Consider the following 21,068-nt stretch of genomic DNA (forward strand, 5'->3'; position numbering starts at 1 on the left):
TACTCATTAGGATTTTAGAATAGACACATAGAATTAAAATTTATATTCTAGTTTTATTTAAAGAACTCTGGATAAGAAAAATGGTATTAACAGATTCTACAGAAAGGAGTAAGGCCCTATATTTCTTTAATTTTTTGTTCCTAAAGTCTCAAGAGAATCTGAGTGTACCTCCTTCAACCCAGAATAATAAACAAAGGCCCATGTACATACATTTTTATATATAATTTAAAGTAGTTCCTGAGACTTCTGAAACTCATCTGGATGCTTAAAACTGCCTTCATTCACAGATAGTTTCTGCTGTAATTCTTCTGGTATTGAGTATAGCCTCATTACAAACTGCCATGTTTAATAAACAGTTCTAAGTGTGGGATTCTTTCAATCAGACTAGACCAGCAATTTTCAACCAGTGTGGTGCAGCATACTGATGTACTATAAGAATTTTTAAAACATGCAATGCCTGCCTTGGCTGGTACTGCACAATGGTTAGAGAGTAAACACATGAACAGAAGGGTCCTGGGTTTGGTTCACAGTTAATGGCACATACCTGGGTTGCAGGTTCAATCCCCACCCCACAGTTGGCATTCGAGAGACAACCAATCTATGTGTCTCACATATCAATATTTCTCCCTCCCTCCCTCCCTCCCTCCCTTTCCTCCCTCCCCTTCCTCCCGCCCTTTCACCCACTCTAAAAATAAATGGGTAAAATATCCTTGGGTGAGGATTAACAAAAGAAACAAAACACACAACAAACAAATATGCAATACCTGACTATTTAGTCAGGGGTACTGACCTCTTTTCCCTTAGATTGTCAAATAAAAAAATGACAACAGCAAACATAATACCCGTCCATTGTGCATGAATCAAAACTATACCTGTTTTTAATGTTACATTGACAAAAAATATAATATATATTTTGGTATGCCACAGAATTTTAGTAATTACTTTATATGTGCCATGAGATGAAAAAGGTGGAAAATCCCTGGACTAGACAGTAAGCTCCTTAGGAGCAGGTACTACATCTTAAAACTTTAGTAATCCTAAAAATCTATGGGAAAAGAGCTGAGACAAAATGTTTAATATCTATCTGATAACCATTATTTTAATAAGATTCCATTAAATAAAGGTAGAAAAGGTATGCTATAGAGGATTAAAAGACAGAATTTATAGCAGGAAATTAAATTTCCCATTTTCAGAATTACCTTCTATAGAACTTTACTCCAAGAAAATATAGACAAAACTGTTGCCTTGGATCAGGGTTTGGCAAACATTTTTTATTTAATCAATGACAAAAAAAAAAAGGTAAACAAGTGGGTCTGGCTATATCCCAATAAAACTTTACTGACAAAAACACACAAGGCCTAAGGCCATAATTTGCCAATCCTCTGCCTTAGATTATTGGCTCTGTAAGAACATTTAAAACAAAACAAAAAATTCCTTCCCAAAATGGCAGCAGAGTAAGTGGAAGCTACAAGGACCAAACTGGAATTACAACTAAAATACAGAAACACCATCCAGAATAATCAATTGAAGACTAGCTGGAGGGAACCCTGATAACCAAGGACGGAAAGTAGAGACTGCATAGAGACTTGTAGGAAGTGCAAAGGTGCGAAAGGACTGTCGAGGCTTCCACAGACAGCATCTGAATTTCCAGAGAGATGTCTCAACTGTGGGGCATTCCCACTGAGAACTCTAGGGTCTAAACCACAAGCTCAGTGGCCCAGCCCAGAGCACCAGAACTGAGAAATGTGGCCATATAACAACTGGCTGTGAAAAGCAGCAGGATTCAGATGACTGGAAATGCAGGCACCCACTAAAGGGCCAATGCACAAAATTTGGTGTGCAGCCACTAACTTAGGGGTTCAATCCTCATCCTATATAATAAAAGACTAATATGCAAATCGACCAAACAGCAGAACGAACAGTCACTATGATGCGCACTGACCAGCAGGGGGCAGACACTCAATGCGTACCCACAGGGGGAGCACCGCTCAGCCAGAAGCCGAGCTCATGGCTGGCAAGTGCAGCAGTGGCAGCAGGAGCCTCTCCCGCCTCCACAGCAGCGCTAAGGATGTCCGACTGACGGCTTAGGGGAGTGGGCCAAAGCCGTCAGTCAGACATCTCCTGAGGGCTCCCGGACTGCAAGAGGGTGCAGGCTGGGCTGAGGGACCCCCCGAGTGCACAAATTTTGTGCACCAGGTCTCTAGTCTTGGATAAAAACTCTCAGCAAACTGGAAATAGAGGGATCATATCTTAACATAATAAAGGCCATATATGACAAACCTACAACCAACATCATACTCAATGGGCAAAAACTAAAGCCATTTCCCCTAGGAACAGGAACGAGACAGGGATGCCTACTTTCACCACTCTTATTCAACATAGTACTGGAAGTGCTAGCCACAGCGATCAGACAAGAAGAAATAAAAGGCATTCAAATTGAAAAGGAGGAAGTAAACCTCTCATTATTCATGATACAATATCAATATCAGATACATGATATTGTACATAGAAAACCCTAAAGATTCCACCAAAAAAACTCCTAGATTTAAATGAATTTGGCAATCTAGCTGGATACAAAATTAACACTCAGAAATCAATGGCATTTTTATACACCAATAATGAATTCTCATTAAGAGAAATTAAACAAACAATCCCAATTACCATTGGAACAAAAAAATTAATATACTTAGGAATAAATTTAACCAACAAGGTAAAAGACTTGTATTGGGAAAACTACAGGACATTGAAAAAAAGACATAGAGGAAGATATAAACAAGCCGAAGAATATACCATGTTCATGGATTGGGAGAATTAACATCATTAAAATGTTACTACCCAAAGCAATAGATTCAATGTAATCCCTATTAAATTACAGAGACCTCAAAAAACAACATTAGACAAAAGAGGCAAGAGCATACAATGGAGTCAAGATAGTCTCTTAAATAAATGGTGTTGGGAAAATTGGACAGACACATGCAAAATAATTAAACTAGATCACCAACTTACACCATACACAAGAAAAAAATCAAAATGGATAAAAGACTGGATGTGAAACCATAAAAATCCTAGAAGAAACCATAGGCAGCAAAATCTCAGACATCTCTTGTAGCAATATATTTGAGGATACATCTAGGAGCAATGGAAACTAAGGAGAAAATAAACAAATGGGACAACATCAAAATAAAAAGCTTCTTCATAGCAAAAGAAACCATCAACAAAATGCAAAGCGAGCCTACTGTATGGGAGAACATATTTGGCTTGATACATCTGATAAAGGATTAATATCAAAAACATATAAGGAAGTCAGACAATTTAACAAAGGGAAGACAAGCAATACAATTAAAAAGTGGGCATAAGACCTGAATAGACATTTCTCTAAAGAAGACATACAGATGGCCAAAAGACATGAAAAAATGCTCAAAATCACTAATCATCAGAGAGGTGCAAATTAAAATGACAATGAGGTATCACCTCATTCCTTTCAGAATGGCTACCATCAATAAATCAATAAATGATAAATGCTGGAGAGGATGTAGAGAAAAGGGAACACTAATACACTGCTGGTGGGAATGCAGACTGGTACAGCCATTATGGAAAACAGTATGGAGTTCCCTTAAAAAATTAAATATGGAACTGCCATTTGACCCAGTGATCCCACTTCTAGGAATACAACCTAAGAAACCCAAAACACCAATCAGAAAGAATGTATGAACCCCTATTTTCATAGGAGTACAATTTATAATAGCTAAGATCTTGAAACAGCCCAAGTACCTATCAGTAGATGAGTAGATAAAAAAGCTGTGGTACATTTATAACATGGAATACTATGCAGCTATAAAAAAGAAGAATCTCTGACCCTTTGAGACAGCCTGGAGGCACCTGGAGAGTATTATGCTAAGTGAAATAAGCCAGTCAGAGAAAGGTAAGTATCACATGACTGCACTCATATGTGGAATCTAATGAATAAAAACTGTTGAACAAAATAGATCCAGAGACATAGAAGCATGAAACAGACTGTTGAATCTCAGAGGGAAGGTGAGGTGGGAAGAGATCAACCAAAGAACTTGTATGCATATATGCTATCAGAATGCTTTAGCCTTAGAACGAAGGTCCTCCTTGATATACATCTCTTAAAGCACCAAGTATTCATTCACTCCACAAATATTTACTGAGCACTTACTATAACCCAAGAAGTATTCTGGCTTGATAGTAGGGGCTTAGCATAGGAATAAAAGCTGTGAAGATGAATTCTAGATCTATTCTGAAGATAAAGCTAACAGGCCATCCTGATGGACTGGATATGGGATATGAAGGGGAAAAAATGGCTCCAAGGTTTCTGGGCTGAGCAGTAAGGACAAAGCTGCCAAAAAAAGGAATACTCTTCCTTAAAGTCCTGTTATACAGATAGTGAAAGGCAAGTGCTTTCCTGAATACATCTTATATTCTCCTGTAAAAACCCAAAATACCAATTTAACATAATTACTATATTCATAGCCTTGTATTTAATGCCCTGTGTTTTAATTATTGTCTACACCCTGAGGGCAAATACTAAATTTTATCTTTAAATCCCCAGAATCATAAAGAGCCTGGCTCTTTATGAATAAATGCTCTTTAGAAATAAAGTCATCATTTAATAATAAAAAATCTCTACCTCCAAAACCTGATATAATATATTGGGGGGGAAGAGGGGAATCTTCTGTGTCTCTGAGTTCTGCCTCATGTTTTCATTCTTTGAACAAACTAGGACCCAGAGGCTGTGTTTCATACTATAAAGTCACTCCTCTCAGTGACGGGAGCCGGTCCCTGCTTGCTGTTTCAAGGGACCTGGCATATATGGCATACTGTTCTTAATATGTTTGCTCCCCTTAGCGCTGTGTGTTTTAACCAAGGTCACCTCTCCGAGAAAGGTTGTTTCCCCAGGTAGGAATTTTTCCCTGAAGTCAGGGAGGGGATGCCTCTCCTAGAAAGGTTGTTTCCCCAGGTAGGAATTTTTCCCTGAAGTCAGGGAGGGGATGAAACTCCTTAACTAAGTGCCAGGTGGGTAATTAATCACTTTAACTACAAACAATCATGCTTAAGCTACATAATCTTTACTCCCTGGAATTGAGATAAGAAACGCCCTAACCTTTGTAATAGAGATTGATAGGATTGAATCAACTGGTATAAATACAGATGTAATAAGACAGCAAGACACAGAACTTAGGAGACAGAAAGAAGACAGCACCTACACAGAACCTACAGACAGAAGAACTTCGCTGGAGAGAACATGGCAAAAGATCCTGGACTGAACCTGACTACAGAAATTGGCAAGAGAACCTGACCAGAACCTGGACAGAACCTGGCTGGAGAACCTAGGGAGGGAACATGGCTACAGAACCTGGCTGGAGAATCTGGAGAACCTGGCTGGAGAACCTAGCAAGAGAACATGGACACAGAACCTGGCTGGAGATCCTAGCCAGAACTTCGCTGGAGATCCAGACCAGAACTTGGCAGGAGACCCTGACAAGAGAACCCGGCTATGATGATCAACTGAACGCTGCCTCCGTGTCATTCCTTCTTCGCCGACTCCGTCCACACCTTTGGGGACCCCCTGGACCCACTGGGGTTGGACCCCAGCATCTCAGAAAGCTCTAACACAGCAGTTCTCAACCTATGGGTCGAGACCCCTTTGGGGATCGAACGACCCTTTCACAGGAGTCGCCTAAGACCATCGGAAAACACATATAAATTAAATATTGTTTTTGTGATTAATCACTATGCTTTAATTATGTTCAATTTGTAACAATGAAATTGGGGGTCACCACAACATGAGGAACCGTATTAAAGTGTCGCGGCATTAGGAAGGTTGAGAACCACTGCTCTAATAGCCTTGGGCAGGTATTAATAAAAGTCATTTAAACATTTTAAAGAGCACTCTAACAGAATGCAATAGAACACAAAGGGAGCAACTTCTGAAAGGAACTAAGAAAATTTCATATATGAATATTTGAGTTTGACCACAAAAGCAAGTGGGATTTTCCTCATCTCTCCTTGCGCAGTGGTTCTTAACCTTGGCTGCACATTAGAATCACCTGGGGATCTTTTTAAAATCCTGATTTCTGGGCCTCATCTTCTGGAAATTCTGTTTCTTTGTTACTAATGTTGTGGCCTCACCCCATAACAAAGAAACAGAATTCTGGAGGATGAGGCCCAGAAATCAGGATTTTAAAAAGATTCCCAGGTGATTCTAATGTGCAGCCAAGGTTGAAAACCACTATTCTAGAGATTTAGTTTATAGAGATCATTCAAAACATGAGAGGGAAGAAAGAAGATTGGGTAAAATCAAGAGGGCTGTGGAAACAAATGGATGAGGTCTTCATCAAATAGATAACCAGGTTTCAAGGTTTCTGAAAACTTCCAGCAATGATGGTGTCATTCCCCAAAGAATATTAAAAGAAATCAGATGTTAATGGGAAAATTAATTGTAAAATGTGATTTGTAACACTTGAAGCAAATAAGCTAGTAGGTTTTTGTATTCTAAGTTATTTGGTTGCTAAGTGATAGCAAGAACAATTCCTAGGACTTTGATCAAGTATGCACTGACTTGAAATTGTTGTCTCATAGTGTTATCCTCTCTCTCTTCCTAAACATAAATACCTTAAGGCAGCGGTTCTCAACCTGTGGGTCGCGACCCCTTTGGGGGTCGAACGACCCTTTCACAGGGCTCGCCTAAGACCATCGGAAAATACATATATAATTACATATTGTTTTTGTGATTAATCACTATGCTTTAATTATGTTCAATTTGTAACAATGAAAATACATCCTGCATATCAAGTATTTACATTACTATTTATAACAGTAGCAAAACTACAGTTATGAAGTAACAACGAAAATAATTTTATGGTTGGGGGTCACCACAACATGAGGAACTGTATTAAAGGGTCGCGGCATTAGGAAGGTTGAGAACCACTGCCTTAAGGGCAAGGTGCATATTTTCTTCTTTAGCTCCCTTAGGGCTTCACACAATGCCATTCAAAGTGGATACTTTGTAATTCTGAATTCTGTGAAGTTAAGAATCTATCAAGTTAAGAGATCATTCTAGCCACCATCAATCTCAACTTTCTCTGCAACTAAAAGAAATATGTCTTTATGAGAATGTTTTATTTAAGTTTATTAAAGCTAATCAAAAAATTTTTAATGTAAATAATATGCTAACCTGGAGAGCATGACTCATTTTGTGACACAGCTTCAGACTCATCTTTTTCACCTGAAATATCCTCTTCATCAGAGAGGACCAAAAAGGCTTCTTTTGGCAAACTCTCACTACTTTCTTGTTTAGATGGTGAACCAAAAGAACTTTCCATCTTCTCTTCCAAATCTGGATTTGTTTCATCAATTGGAAGAAGACAAGTTTTAGAAAAGCAAGTAAGTTCATCTTCAGCAGGTGCAAGCTTTTCCAAAATAGGAATAATTTCATCTGTCTCCATAGAATCTGTACTTTCTAATATATTCTCATTTTTGTCATCTTTTATAACATTTTCACTAATGGTTTCTGCAAGGTCTGCAGAATTTTCACCTTCATTCTTTTCACTTTGGTCAATTTCCATACTGCTAGATATATCCTCCTCTCCAAGAACAGGTTCTGTGACAGCATCTTCCTCTACCTTTTCATTTTCAGGAGGTGGAGCTGAACAAACAATTGTATCACCTGCTTCTAGAGTTTCTTCAGCAGCATCAATATTACTATCACCTTTTTTACTCTTATCAAATGAGAAAATTTCATCTAACTTTTCATCATCCCCATTTTGTTCAAGAAAATCATCACCTTTATTGCTACTAGGTTCTGTATTGTCAGTGTCAGGAACTGGCACACAAACTGGTACAGAACTCGATTCAAAAGTGGAATCAAAGGCTGATTCAGAAGTTGGTTTATCAGCAATTGGTTCATCAGAGATCAGATCACCGGAGGCCAGATCACCAGAGACCTGATCACCAGAAGTTAGATCACCGCAGGCTGGACCACCAGAAGCCAGATCACCAGAAGCTGCATCATCAGAGGCCAGTGTTCCAGAGGCCAGATCATCAGAAGCTGAATTATCAGAGACTGGATCACTGGAGACTGGTTCACTAGAGACCAGTTCACCAGGGACTGGTTCACTGGAGACCAGTTCACCAGAGACTGGCTCCCCAGACATCGGTTCACCAGCGACCAGCTCACTGGAGTGTTGACTGGCAGCCATATCTGGGTTTTCAGTAAAGACCCGCTCATCGGAGACGGGTTCAGCAGAGGCTGGATCACCAGAGTTGGGATCACTAGAGGCAGGCTCATCAGAGGTTGGAATACCAGAAGTGGCATCACCAAAGGTGGGAACACTAGAGGTGGGATCACCAGAGGTTGATACTTCAGAGGCCGTATCTCCAGAGGCTGGCAGATCTCCAGTATCCAAATCACCTGAAGGTGGATCACCAGGAGCTGGTTCAGTGGTCACTTTAGAGTTTAGTTCAGGAGTTTTACTACTAGGAGACAAAGATTCATGCTTTAAATCATCATCTGAATTGTTTTTTACATTAACATTTAAGATACAAGGTGTTTCTTTCCATTCTGATTTACTTTTCTCAGGATTAAAACAAAGTTCTTCAAGGCCATTCACCTCATCCTTGTCATTAATATAATCCATATTCTCCAAAGGTGAGGTTGGGTCCACATCTCCATTTTCATGATTGCCATTTAACAGCTTGACATCAGTTTTCAATAGTTCTTCTTTGACCTTGTACACTGCATCCAGTTGTTGACGATCACTCACTCTCATTGTTTTTCGAGCCTTAAAGACTTTTTTCTGAGGTTCTTCTATACTATCCATTTTGAATCTTTAAAAAGAAAGAGAGAGACAGAGTTTAATAATTGAAACAAGAGAACCAAGATGGCGTAGGTAAACGCCAATACTCACTGCCTCCCACAACCACATCAAAATTACAACTAAAATACAGAATCACCATAATTCAGAATCACCTGAAATCTGGCTGAATGGAAGTCCTACAACTAGAGAAGTAAAGAAGAATGTACACTGAGACTGGTAGGAGGGGCAGAGGTATGGACCGGGCTGGTCAAACACCCACATGTGGCATTTTTGTCATCAGAAAGATATCTAAACAGTGGAGGTCTCTTGTGAGGAGTAAGGGGTCCCAGCCCCACACCAGATTCCAACCCAGGGTTGCAGGGCTAGAAAGAGAAGTCTTTGTAACTTTGGGCTATAAAGACCAGCAGGGAATGTGGCTGCATAACATGGAGGCTGCTGGAGACCCAGCCAGTTCCTCTTAAAGGGCTGGCAGATGGACTTACTCGGACTCACTACCTCTGAGGACCAGCACTAGCATAAAGGCTTGAGGGGATCCAGAGAAAAATGGGGAGGAACTGGACTGTCTGGCATAGGAGCAACAACTTGGGGGCAGTTTTCTGCCAAACAGGGGTGTTTGCAGCGTCACTGTTCCTATGCTGAGACCTCCTTCATCACAGAGTTGACTGGCAGCCATATCTGAGTTTCCATCAGACTGGCTCACACTGTTCACTCCACCCTGGTAATTCCCTGAGACCCCACACCACCACATTTGCAGCCTCACTCAAGCTGTTCACAGAGGCTTTTCCATATGAGTGGCCTGTCCTGGCTCAGGTATCAAACTTAGCTAAAACCTCTCAAACAAGCAGCAGCAGACATCAGCACGCCACTGACCTATCAATAAGAGGCCTAAGACCCAACACTAGCAGCAGCTTTCCTTGCTTCACAGCTTGGCCTTGCCTGGATACTTCCATGCCCACCACAAGTAGCAGCCATTGGCAGATCACTCTGTAGTTCCTGACAGGTGGCCCCGGGCAGTGGCTAATTTTGCAACTCCCTGGAGGTCCTGGTAGACAGCTTCAGATTTCACCAGATTATAACTCTACACATCCATGAGCAACAAACTCAAGGGGCAGAATCAATGAGCACCAAAGCCCCACTGACGCAAGTCCTGCTCCACAGGGGTGTCCCATACACAACAGCTCTTCTGCTGTAGTCGCAGCTGGTCCTCACAGCCAATTGGCCTGGAAGTCAACTCCTCCCAGTGATGCCAACAGCAATCAAGGCTCAACTACAACAAGACTGTGCACGCAGCCCACACAGGGGCACACTTAGAGTGCCCAGTTCAAGTGACTGGGGAGGCTGAGCCACTGGGTCCTATAGGAAACCTACTTTAAAAAGATGCTCAACCAATTCCATTAGACATAGCAGCTCTACCTAATCTAGAGAAACAAACATAGGGAAGCAGCTAAAATGTGGAGACAAAGAACTATGTTATAAATGAAAGAACAGAAGAAATCTCCAGAAAAAGAACTAAATGAAATGGAAGCAAGCAAACTACTAGATACAGAGTTCAAAACAATGCTTATAAGGATGCTCAAGGATCTTTATGAGAACGTCAAAGACATGAAAAAGGATCAGTCATGAATTAAGCATATACTAACTGAAATAAAGAATAATGTACAGGGATTCAACAGTAGAGGATGCCAAGAATCAAGTCAGCGATTTGAAATATGAGGAAGCAAAAAACACCCAATCAGAAAAGCAATAAGAAAAAAAAAAAGAATCCAAAAATATGAAGACAGTGTAAGGAGCCTCTGGGACAACTTTAAACATAACAAAATTCGTATTATAGTGATGCCAGAAGGAGAACAGAGATAGCAAGATATTAAAAACTTATTTGAAGAAATGATGACAGAAAACTTCCCCTACCTGGTGAAAGAAATAGACTTACAAGTCCAGGAAGCATAGAGTCCCAAACAAGAGGAACCCAAAGAGGGCCACACAAAGACACATCATAATTAAAATGCCAAAGGTTAAATAAAAAGAGAAAATCATAAAGAGATTCAACCTCAAACAGCAAGAGAAATACAGTCAGTTACCTATAAGACAGCACCCATATCAGCCGTGGGCAAACTACGGCCCACGGGCCAGATCTGGCCCGTTTGAAATGAATAAAACTAAAAAAAAAAAAAAAAAAAAAAGACCGTACCCTTTTATGTAATGATGTTTACTTTGAATTTATATTAGTTCACAAAAACACTCCATCCATGCTTTTGTTCCGGCCCTCAGGTCCAGTTTAAGAACCCATTGTGGCCCTCGAGTCAAAAAGTTTGCCCACCCCTGACCCATATGAATGTCAGCTGAATTCTCAATAGAAACTCTGCAGGCCAGAAAGGTGTGACAAGAAATATTCACATGATGAAAAGCAAGGACCTACAACCAAGATTACTCTACCCAGCAAATCTATTATTTAGAATTGTAGGTCAGATAAAGAACTTCACAGACAAGCAAAAGCTAAGGGGTTCATCATCACCAAACTAGTAATTCATGAAATGTTGAAAGGTATTCTTTACGAAGTGGAGAAAGAAGAACAAGAACAAAAATATGAACAATAAAACATACCTATCAACAATTGAATCTAAAAGTCAAAATAGACGAACAAGGAATCAAATTAACAAAATAAACTGATTAATAAAATAGAACCAGAGGCATGGAAACATGAAACTGAATGACGAATCTCAGAGAGAAAGAGGTGGGGTGGGGTAGGTGGCGGGGGAGATTAACCAAAGAATGTATATGCATTACCTATGGACACAAATAATACGGTGGTGAGACAATATGATGGTGAGGCCTGTGGCAGAACCAGGTTGAGTAGGGCAATGGGAGGGAGACATCTGTAATACCCTCAACAATAAATTATTTTTAATTGAAACAGAAGCTACCTAATTATAGACTCACTGCAAATTGATCTTACAAGCATTACTTCATGTACTTTTGAAATAATGATCTATAGAAAGCAAAATAATCCTTGCTGCATATTAATTTTTATATTTATTAGATTTGTGTATTATAACATTGAGAACAGGTACAGTCCACAGAAGATCAATTACTGGAAGTATTAGAAAAAAGTTGACTAACTTCTAGTTTTCATTCTCAGTAAGCTAATGGGTTTAGAAAGTCCGATGGTAAATATAAGCTTAAGAAAGTAGATGGAAGTAAAAAAAATAGACGGAGAAAGAAAAAGAAAACTGTAAGAGAGTGAAAACAATAGAGGAATGGGAAAGAGGTATAGAGATAAGGAACAATGGAGGGAAATTTAAGAAACACATAAGATTGTATTTACAACCAAGCATATCTAGATTAACAGAACTAAAAATATAGCAATAAGAGACTGCCATTAAGAAAGTGAAAAAGTAACTTATACAATAGAGGGAAATATCTGCAAATCATATATTTGCAAATAATGTATTTGATATGATAACTTGCATTTAGAAAATATAAAATGCTGTTACAGCTGAATAACAACAAAAATTTTTAAATGGGCAAAAAACTCAACATTGCTCTAAAAGATACTCAAATAGCCAGTAAGGCAATAGAGAATAAGGAACATTAAAAGAGGCTTAACATCATTAGTCACCAGAGAAATGAAAACTATCTAATCTAATAAAAGAGAAACATGCAAATTGACCATACCTTAGTTACGCCCCAAGCCATGCCCACCAGGCAATCAGAGCAACTATATGCAAATTAACCCAACCAAGATGGCAGCCAGCAGCCACGGAGCTGGAGCAAGCAGGAGGCTTGGTTGCCCCGGCGATGGAGGAAGCCAAGCTTCCCGCCTGCCCTGGCTGGCTGTGGCCTCTGCTAAAGGCAACAAAGTTTCAATGAGAGAAGATAAATAAACCTCAGATACCTGCTTCCAGTCAGCCTCCACTGGGAGCTTGGGTGGCTGGGGGCTGTGGCCAGCCTGCAAACAGCCATCAGCCCCTCACCCAGACTGGCCACACCCTCAAGGGGTGAGGTTCCCTGCTGGGGGGCTTGATAAGCCTGCAAACAGCCTTCAGGCCCTCACCCAGGCTGGCCAGGCACCCCAGCAGGAACCCTCACCCTGAAGGGGCTGTGGCCAGCCTGCAAACAGCCATCAGCCACTCACCCAGGCTGGCCAGGTACCCCAGCAGGACCCCTCTCCCTGAAAGGGGTGTGGCCAGTCTGAAAACGGCCCTCAGCCCCTCACCCAGGCTGGCCAGGCACCCCAGTGGGACCCCCACCCTGATCCGGGACACCCTTCAGGGCAAACCAGCCAGCCTCCACCCATGCACCAGGCATATAATAAAAGGGTAATATGCAAATTGACCCTAACAGCAGAACGACTGGGAATCACTGGTCACAAGGACACACACTGACCACCAGGGGGCAGACACTCAATGCAGGAGCTGCCCCCTGGTGGTCAGTGCACTCCCACGGGGGGGAGCTCTGCTCAGCCACAAGCCAGGCTGATGGCTGCCAGCACAGCAGTGATGGCGGGAGCCTCTCCCGCCTCCTCAGCAGCGCTATGGATGTCCGACTTCAGCTTAGGCCTGGTCCGCCGAGGGCTCCTGGGCTGCCAGAGGGATGTCTGACTGCTAGCTTAGGCCCGATCCCCCGGGGAGCGGGCCTAAGCCAGCAGGTGGACTCCCCCAAGGGGTCCCAGATTGCGAGAGGGTACAGGCCGGGCTGAGGGACCCCCCTCAAGTGCACATATTTTTGTGCACCAGGCCTCTAGTCCTATATAATAAAAGCCTAATATGCAAATTGTTCGACCGGGAGTTCGACCACTCACTATGACGTGCGCTGACCAGCGGGGACGACGTGGAACATGGCAGGCGTCAGCCACGTGATGCTGGCAGCGGGCAGCAGTGGAGGCACTACTGGCCCCAATGGGCCCCGATGAGAGTGGGACCACGGCAGGATGGTGGAGCAGGTGAGCAGGTGGCGCGAGGCCAAGGTGGGTGCGAGCGGGGACCCAATCGCCCCACAGACGGCGACCAGCAGTGGCAGTGGGGGGCGGGGCTGCCGCCTGGCTCCCAGGCATTGAGGGAGCTGATCGACCCACAGATGGTGACCAGCGGCTGGCAGGCCCTGATCGCCCAATCGGGGCTGAGCCCCGGGCTGGGACGGGGAACTGGGGGTGGGTGGCAATGACCAACCTTCCGTAGTGCCCGAGCAGGGGGCTGTGACCACTCGCCAGCTACCTGGGGGCGGGGGTGACAGGGATGAAGGTGTGGTGAGAATGCGGGATGTCTGCCAAGCTCGCTCTCACTCCCCCTGCTACCCTTCCCCGGGATACCAGGGCTCATGTCCCCAGGGAAGTTTCATGGCTCAGGTGCTGGACACCCACGAAGAGCCCGCCCCCACACACCATCTTCTGAGTGAGCCAGGCCACAGCCACCGGGACCACAGGGGCTGGTCGGGCTCCCCATGGGTTCATGCAGGAGTTGGTCTGCGAGGCTGGTCAGAAGAGAGTATGCTGCCTGCCCGGTTTCCACGCAGTGCTGCTGGGTGTCCCAGAAGCCCACACTGCGCCCCAGCCACGGTGTCCGACCGCACTCACCGCATCTCCGCGTGGGGACTCGGGCGCTGTGACTCAGGTGGAGGGGGGCATGTGGGGACCCGAAGGCCCAGGTGCTGCCCACGGCCCAGAGGTCAGCTGAGACCTGTCCTTCCACGCCAGATGCTCGTGCTTCAATCGCGGGCCAGGCCTAGGGACCATACTCATGCACAAATTTCATACACTGGGCCTCTAGTCTATATATAAAAGGCTACGTGACTAACGGTGCATCCGTCCGACCATCCGCTACATATAACACGCACTGGCAATTTAAAAATAAACACTGACTCGTGCATGCACAATACATATAAAGCTCTCACTTGTGCCAAATCGCACACATGTGTTTCGATCTGTCATTGTCGATCATGAATTTAGTTGTTTTTGTTGAGATTATAGTAAAAGTTGTAAATTAGTCAAGCACTCTGAAAGTGTTTTTACTCTTAATATCATATACAGGGAGATAATAGAATGAGTTTAATCAATTTATCAGTCATTGTTTTTATCAATGTTGTTTTTACATCATGTTTTTGTTTTTATATCATGTCTTTGTTGTTATATCATGTTGCTATTGTTTATTTATTAACCAATTTATATATTACGTTCATATGCATTTTAGTAATTTTCTTTCATCTGACACTTCTATTATAGAGAAATGGCGAATATTGATATTAAAATATTTCTTCTATTTAATTTCCTTTCAAAGTGCACGAATCCGTGCACTTGGCTGCTAGTAATGACTATAATTAAAGAGAAAAACAGGATGTGGACAAATTGGAACTCTCATACAATGGTGATAAACTCACACAAAGTTGTACAATGGTGCAGCTGTCTTAGAAAACAGTCTGGCAGTTCCTCAACAGGTTAAACATTAACCATTACTTTTCGATCATTCCTTTTTTTAAAGTATGTATGTAAAGCTATAAATTGCCCCCTAAGCACTGCTTTAGCTACATCCCACATTTGGATGTGTTATATTTTCATTGTTGTTCCGTTACAGTATATTCTAATTTCTATTGTAACTTCTTTCATCGGTGAGTTATTTAGAAGTATATTCCTTTAAAAAGTAATACATTATGACCCTGTGAAGCTCATTAAAAAATATAAGGTTGGTTTCATATTCAAAAATCAAGCGGTACAGATTACAAGTGAGTCATAAAGCATTGTGGCTTTCTTTTTCAGGCCCAACCAGGTGTTCACTTGATAAAAATTAGAGCCCTAAGGCCTAATACCTCAGAATGTATCCTTATTTGGGATAGGGTCTTTGCAGAGATAATCAAATTAAAATAATATCATTACAATGGGTCCTAATTCAATAGGACTGGTACAGAGACACACACAAAGCAAGAACACCATGTGATGATTAGAGTTAGGCTGCCACAAGCCACAACTAGAAGAAAGGTCTGGAACAGATCCTTCCTTAGCTCCTTCAGAGAGAATATGGCCCTGCTGACACCTTGATTTCACACTTCTAGTCTCCAAAACTGTGAGACACTAAATTTCTGTTATTGAAGGAGAGAAAAGCAATGTGATTCATCACATAAACAGAATAGAGTGTGAAATAAACAAAAGATCTCAACAGAGAATATTCATTCATTTGACAAAATTCAACACTGACTCATAATTAAAACTCTCAGGAAACTTAATAGAAGGAAACAACTCAAATATAATAAAGGATATCTGTTAAAAAAAAAAAACTACAGAAATCATACTTAATTGTGAAATAAGATCAGAACCAAGACAAGGATGCTCTTTCTCAGCATTTCTGGCCAGTTCAGTAAGGCAAGCAAAAGAGGGCAACAGACTTGGTCCCAGAGAAAGACAGTCACCAGTCTATAGTGGAATAAAACAAAAGTCCTTTAAGGACTAAAATGTACAAGGAGCAAGAATAATGCTTTCACATTCTACTACCCAGTAGGAATGATGGTAGGAACACTTGCCTTGGCTGAGAAGGGAATAAAGCAGCCTCTGAGGTATCGGAACTTATCTGAGGCTCACAGGCAAGCCTTAATGTTACTATACACTGACTTGATGCTTACGACTAAGTCATATTGTTCTCCTGTTGGACATAAAACCATCCCTACATTCAAATTAGGTAAGGTCACAATGCAACCCATAAAATATCAACCATCTCCCTCTCTAAAAAACAAGTAATGGCTACTTCTTTATCAATTGCAGCTTTATCCTCACTGTAGTCTGTCCTCACTATAGATAAGACTTATTGAGATATCCAAGCATAGAATAGCCCCCACATTCTGACAGCACCCAATACAGAGTGAGGTTCTAGTTTCTCAAACCTTCCCCAAAATAACCCAATCTATGACCAAATCCTATACTAGAATTTCTTCTAACACCCTCTTACTAATGTGCCTCACAGTTTCCCCTGGTAAGCATTCTCTGTCACTGCAACAAATAATAAACCCAATTTGTTCAATTATAGGTATGTTCCCAGTATTCCATTGTTCCCTTTAGTTGCAAGTCATCAAACAATGGCCTAGCGCTGGAGGTCAGTACAGCTTGAGAATCTACCACTTGTCATAGTACTTCTAGATTGTGATACATTATGCATCTATTCTGTCAAGATACATTATGCATCTATTACTGCCCTGACCGGTTTGGCTCAGTGGATGAAGCGTCAGCCTGCGGACTGAAAGGTCCCAGGTTCGATTCCGGTCAAGGGCATGTACCTTGGTTGCAGGCAACATCCCCAATGGGGGGTGTGCAAAAGGCAGCTGATCAATGTTTCTCTCTCATCAATGTTTCGAACTCTCTATCCCTCTCCCTTCCTCTCTGTAAAAAAATCAATAAACTATATTTTTTAAAAAGAAAATTACTTATATATTCCTTAGCTTGCTAGCCTTTTAATTTAAATTATGAAACTGAGTAAAACTATTTTTTAAAAAGTATCTTACAACCAAGCAGAAACTTCAACGCAAAATTATTATAGGACTATTTTAAGGATTATTAATTGCAGTCTAAAATTTAAATTTCAAGTTTCCCCCCCATCCATTCCAAACTCATGCTAACTGAAAATTTTTCTGTAAAGATGATACAATGCAAATTTTGTAGTCACTTTTCTCTGCTGACTCCAAAGATACAAAAGAAATACATTTAAATAGAAGTATAATTATCCTTTAAATATTTTCAAATACTAAACGGCAATTCTTTTGGACTTTGACCTCATAATATCCACATTTCTCAGCTGTTATAGGAATAGTTGGCAGTTATTACTAGTTGCATTAAAAGCAAGCATTCCTCTAAAAAAGTATACTTTCATAATTTTTAGTAACTCCATTAATAACAGGTTCTATAGACAGAAACATGGATTTGAACTCCAGTTCTCCCATGTACTTATGTGACATAGGGTAAGTTACCTAACATTTCCATTTTTAGTTTCAGCTACCTTAAAAAGGGAATATCAGTCCTAACCGGTTTGGCTCAGTGGATAGAGCGTCGACCTGCGGACTGAAAGGTCCCAGGTTCGGTTCTGGTTAAGGGCATGTACCTTGGTTGCAGGCACACCTCCCCAGCAGGTGTGCAGAAGGCAGCTGATCAATATTTCTCTCTCATCGATGTTTCTAACTCTCTATCCCTTCCTCTCTGCAAAAAATTAATAAAATATATTTTTTTAAAAAAGGAAATATCTGTACCTGCAACAGAAGTTGTGGTGATAATTAAATGAGATTCTATACATTAAGCACTTAGAATGATGTAAGCAATTCAAAAAATGCTATCATAATTGTCTATGTATATTCAGAATGTTTTAAGGCATAAACTAGACAACCTGAGACAAATTTCTCTTAAATATTTTTATTTTATATATTAATTAGAAAATCCAACATGCAAACATCAGCCCCAAATAACATTTAATAAACTGCCACCACCAAATAACATTTAATAAAAATAAATACAATACAAGCAAGCTGGTTTTATCTACAAAATTGCCATTCAATTCAGAAATAATAAAGTACTGTACAAAGAATTACAGAATAACTACCATCTATACCCACAAGGGAGCACACTACAGCCATTTACCAGATACTTCATGGGTTCTAAGTACAATGAAAAACAGACAAAGCAATAAGGAAGTAGCATGAACAACCAGTTCAAACTAGTTCAGCCATATCCATGCAAACCAATCAGCATGTTTTTAAAAACCTATTTTGCATAAGCAAAATATATTTAAGAAAGACACACATTAGAAAAGGGTGTGTTATCTGCAAATAAGTTTCCATGGCTGTATTACCAGAACAAAACATTTTTAAGGATCATTTTAAGTACCGTCATCTGTAACAGATGCCATTCACAAAACTATTCTACAAAAGAAATACTACCTTTTTTAGGTGGCAACACTACAACCATGAAGTTCTCACATGACTGTAATTCATTTTCCCAAAAAAAAGCATTTATATTTTACAGTACAAAATGTCTGCCATATCTAGATATAAATGTGTAAAATGTGATGAACTTTCTGCTGAAAACATTCTTTTATGAGGAAGATAGTCAAAAAAATATTTTTAAGGTAAATATATTTTCATAAAGAAAATAGTTTTTAAAAATGTTTTTTAAGTCTTTATATATTTAGATTCAAGAACTCTGGGGAAATATTACTAATAAAATATTTTTGTACAGCATTAACAAAAGTTTCACCTTTACCAAAGGAATTTATATTTAAATAACCAAGAAAGGTGTGTTACCTGCAAATAAGTCTCTATGTCTTGGAATTATTTTTCAATTTTAGGGTAAATTATTTTTAAGGAAAGCCAAATGAGCCTCTTCTTCTTTAAGTGAAAACATTATTTTCTTCTCTGCTTCATCCCCCTCCACCCACTCCTTTCACTGTACTTTCTAGCAAAGAGATCACAGCTATGAAACAAGAAAGAGAAGTCTTTCCAAAAGCTGTTCTGTCTTAGCCTACAATCTGCCTGCTCAGAAAGCTCAAAAATTTAAGTGGCTGTTCAAGAGCTGCTCACTAATTCAGCCAATCAGTAACCAGCATTCTGATTCCTGCCCAGCAACAGGAGACAGACAATAAGGTCAGAGAAACATAGTTAAAACCTGGACCTGCAATATTTCGGTAAGGTTCTTTTTCTTTGTCTGATATAAGTAATCTAGAACATAACTGCATAAAATCCTAAATACATATAAAAAACATTAAACATACCCTATACGTAAATAAGATTTACACCTTTAATGCTATTTTAATTTATCTTCATTTAAATGTCCAGGCATGTTTCCAGAAATACAAATCAATTCCCTACCTGGGGAATGAGTCAAACATGGACATATATAACAAGAACATACTTTTTTACACAACAGGTTAGAATCTGCAAAATTCAAATGTAAATTTCTTTTAAAAAATCCAGTCACTATTATTTATAAAACATTTATAACTAAAAATCCAGCGACCCCTTAAACCTAAATAACACAAGATTGTTTTCATACCCACCTATTGCTATTGTTAAAGATTGTCAATTCCAAAAATCAACAGTATTCTGGACCCAAAGGTTTATTATGGATAGCAATATAATGTATTGTTGTCTACTGAACTATGGATATCTATTTCTTAACAACCTATATTGTATTGTAAGTACAATTACTACATCCTTTTCTCCTTAACTGCCTTTCACAGCAGGTTGCAAAAAGGTTATATGAGCTCTCCCCGTTGAAAGCAATAAAGCAAAGGTGTAGATTACAGAGTAAACATTCATGTAAATTGAGGGGAATTTTTTCTTTATTACAAAATTCTACATTCCTTTAAAAGCACAACTGTAGAATAAAAATAGGAAATCCATTCAAAGAATATATTTTCTCAACTTCACTACCTATCAAATTTTCTTAATAAACAAGTTTTTTAAATCTCATTTTTTTCTCTCTCTGTTACAGATGAACCTTGTCATTTTTCAAAACATACCCAAGAGGGAACTTGCTGCAGCCATACTCTTAGTTTATTTAATCTCCCCATAGGCAAAATAAATCAGCAGCTGCTTGAATGCTTCAGTCCTGAGAGACATGAAATTCACTATCTGATTGGCTCAAAGCAGTAGTTGCCTAAAACCAATCAAATACATGCAGCAGAACCTTGCCCAGCAACAGGGGAAGCAGATGCGGGCAAGTACTTTATCAAGAATCCAAATATTATGAAATGTGAAAACGTACGTGAACAATGAAACTGAAACATATTTGTAACATACCCTCAGTTCATTGTCTGAATAACGCTCTAAAGCAGGATTTTCCTGATTAAATAAACAAGGGTCTATACAACTGCTTTCCAAACAGCTTAACTGACAAAACAATAGGGAGTGCCAGGACTGTTGGTTCAAAACGCACAAACATCAAACACTATATTAACTCAAAGTTATGGATACCTGGTGAAGTACATTTAAAAATAAAACTTAGCAAAAACTTACAAAATGTTAAGCAAAACCACTTAAATGAATTTGACACTTCTATCTTTGACACAGCACTCCAATTGCATTCACATTGTTAACTGACATTAATATAACATTATTCTAAAAGGGGTACTAAAAATAATTTTATTTAAATTTTGAGTTTTCCTTAAATGACTTAAATAAATATTAGTCAATAGACCTGACTAATCATGGCCTATTCATAAATAATCACTTTTTGCTGATTTCTATACTCTTAGAAATACAACTCTGCTA

General features: G+C 40.1%; 1 protein-coding gene across 1 annotated transcript in view; it reads right to left on the minus strand.

Annotated features, from left to right (window-relative positions):
* Positions 1 to 21,068, minus strand: part of ATF7IP (activating transcription factor 7 interacting protein) — a 103,556-nt gene that overhangs the window by 38,688 nt on the left and 43,800 nt on the right. Inside the window, exon 3 of the mRNA XM_081082962.1 lies at positions 7,199 to 8,850. Coding sequence (XP_080939088.1) covers positions 7,199 to 8,850 — 1,652 coding nt within the window. The remainder of the gene's footprint in view (positions 1 to 7,198; positions 8,851 to 21,068) is intronic.

This window comes from Myotis nattereri, assembly GCF_964212035.1.
Source record: "Myotis nattereri genome assembly, chromosome: 2".
In the NCBI taxonomy this organism is placed as follows: domain Eukaryota; kingdom Metazoa; phylum Chordata; class Mammalia; order Chiroptera; family Vespertilionidae; genus Myotis; species Myotis nattereri.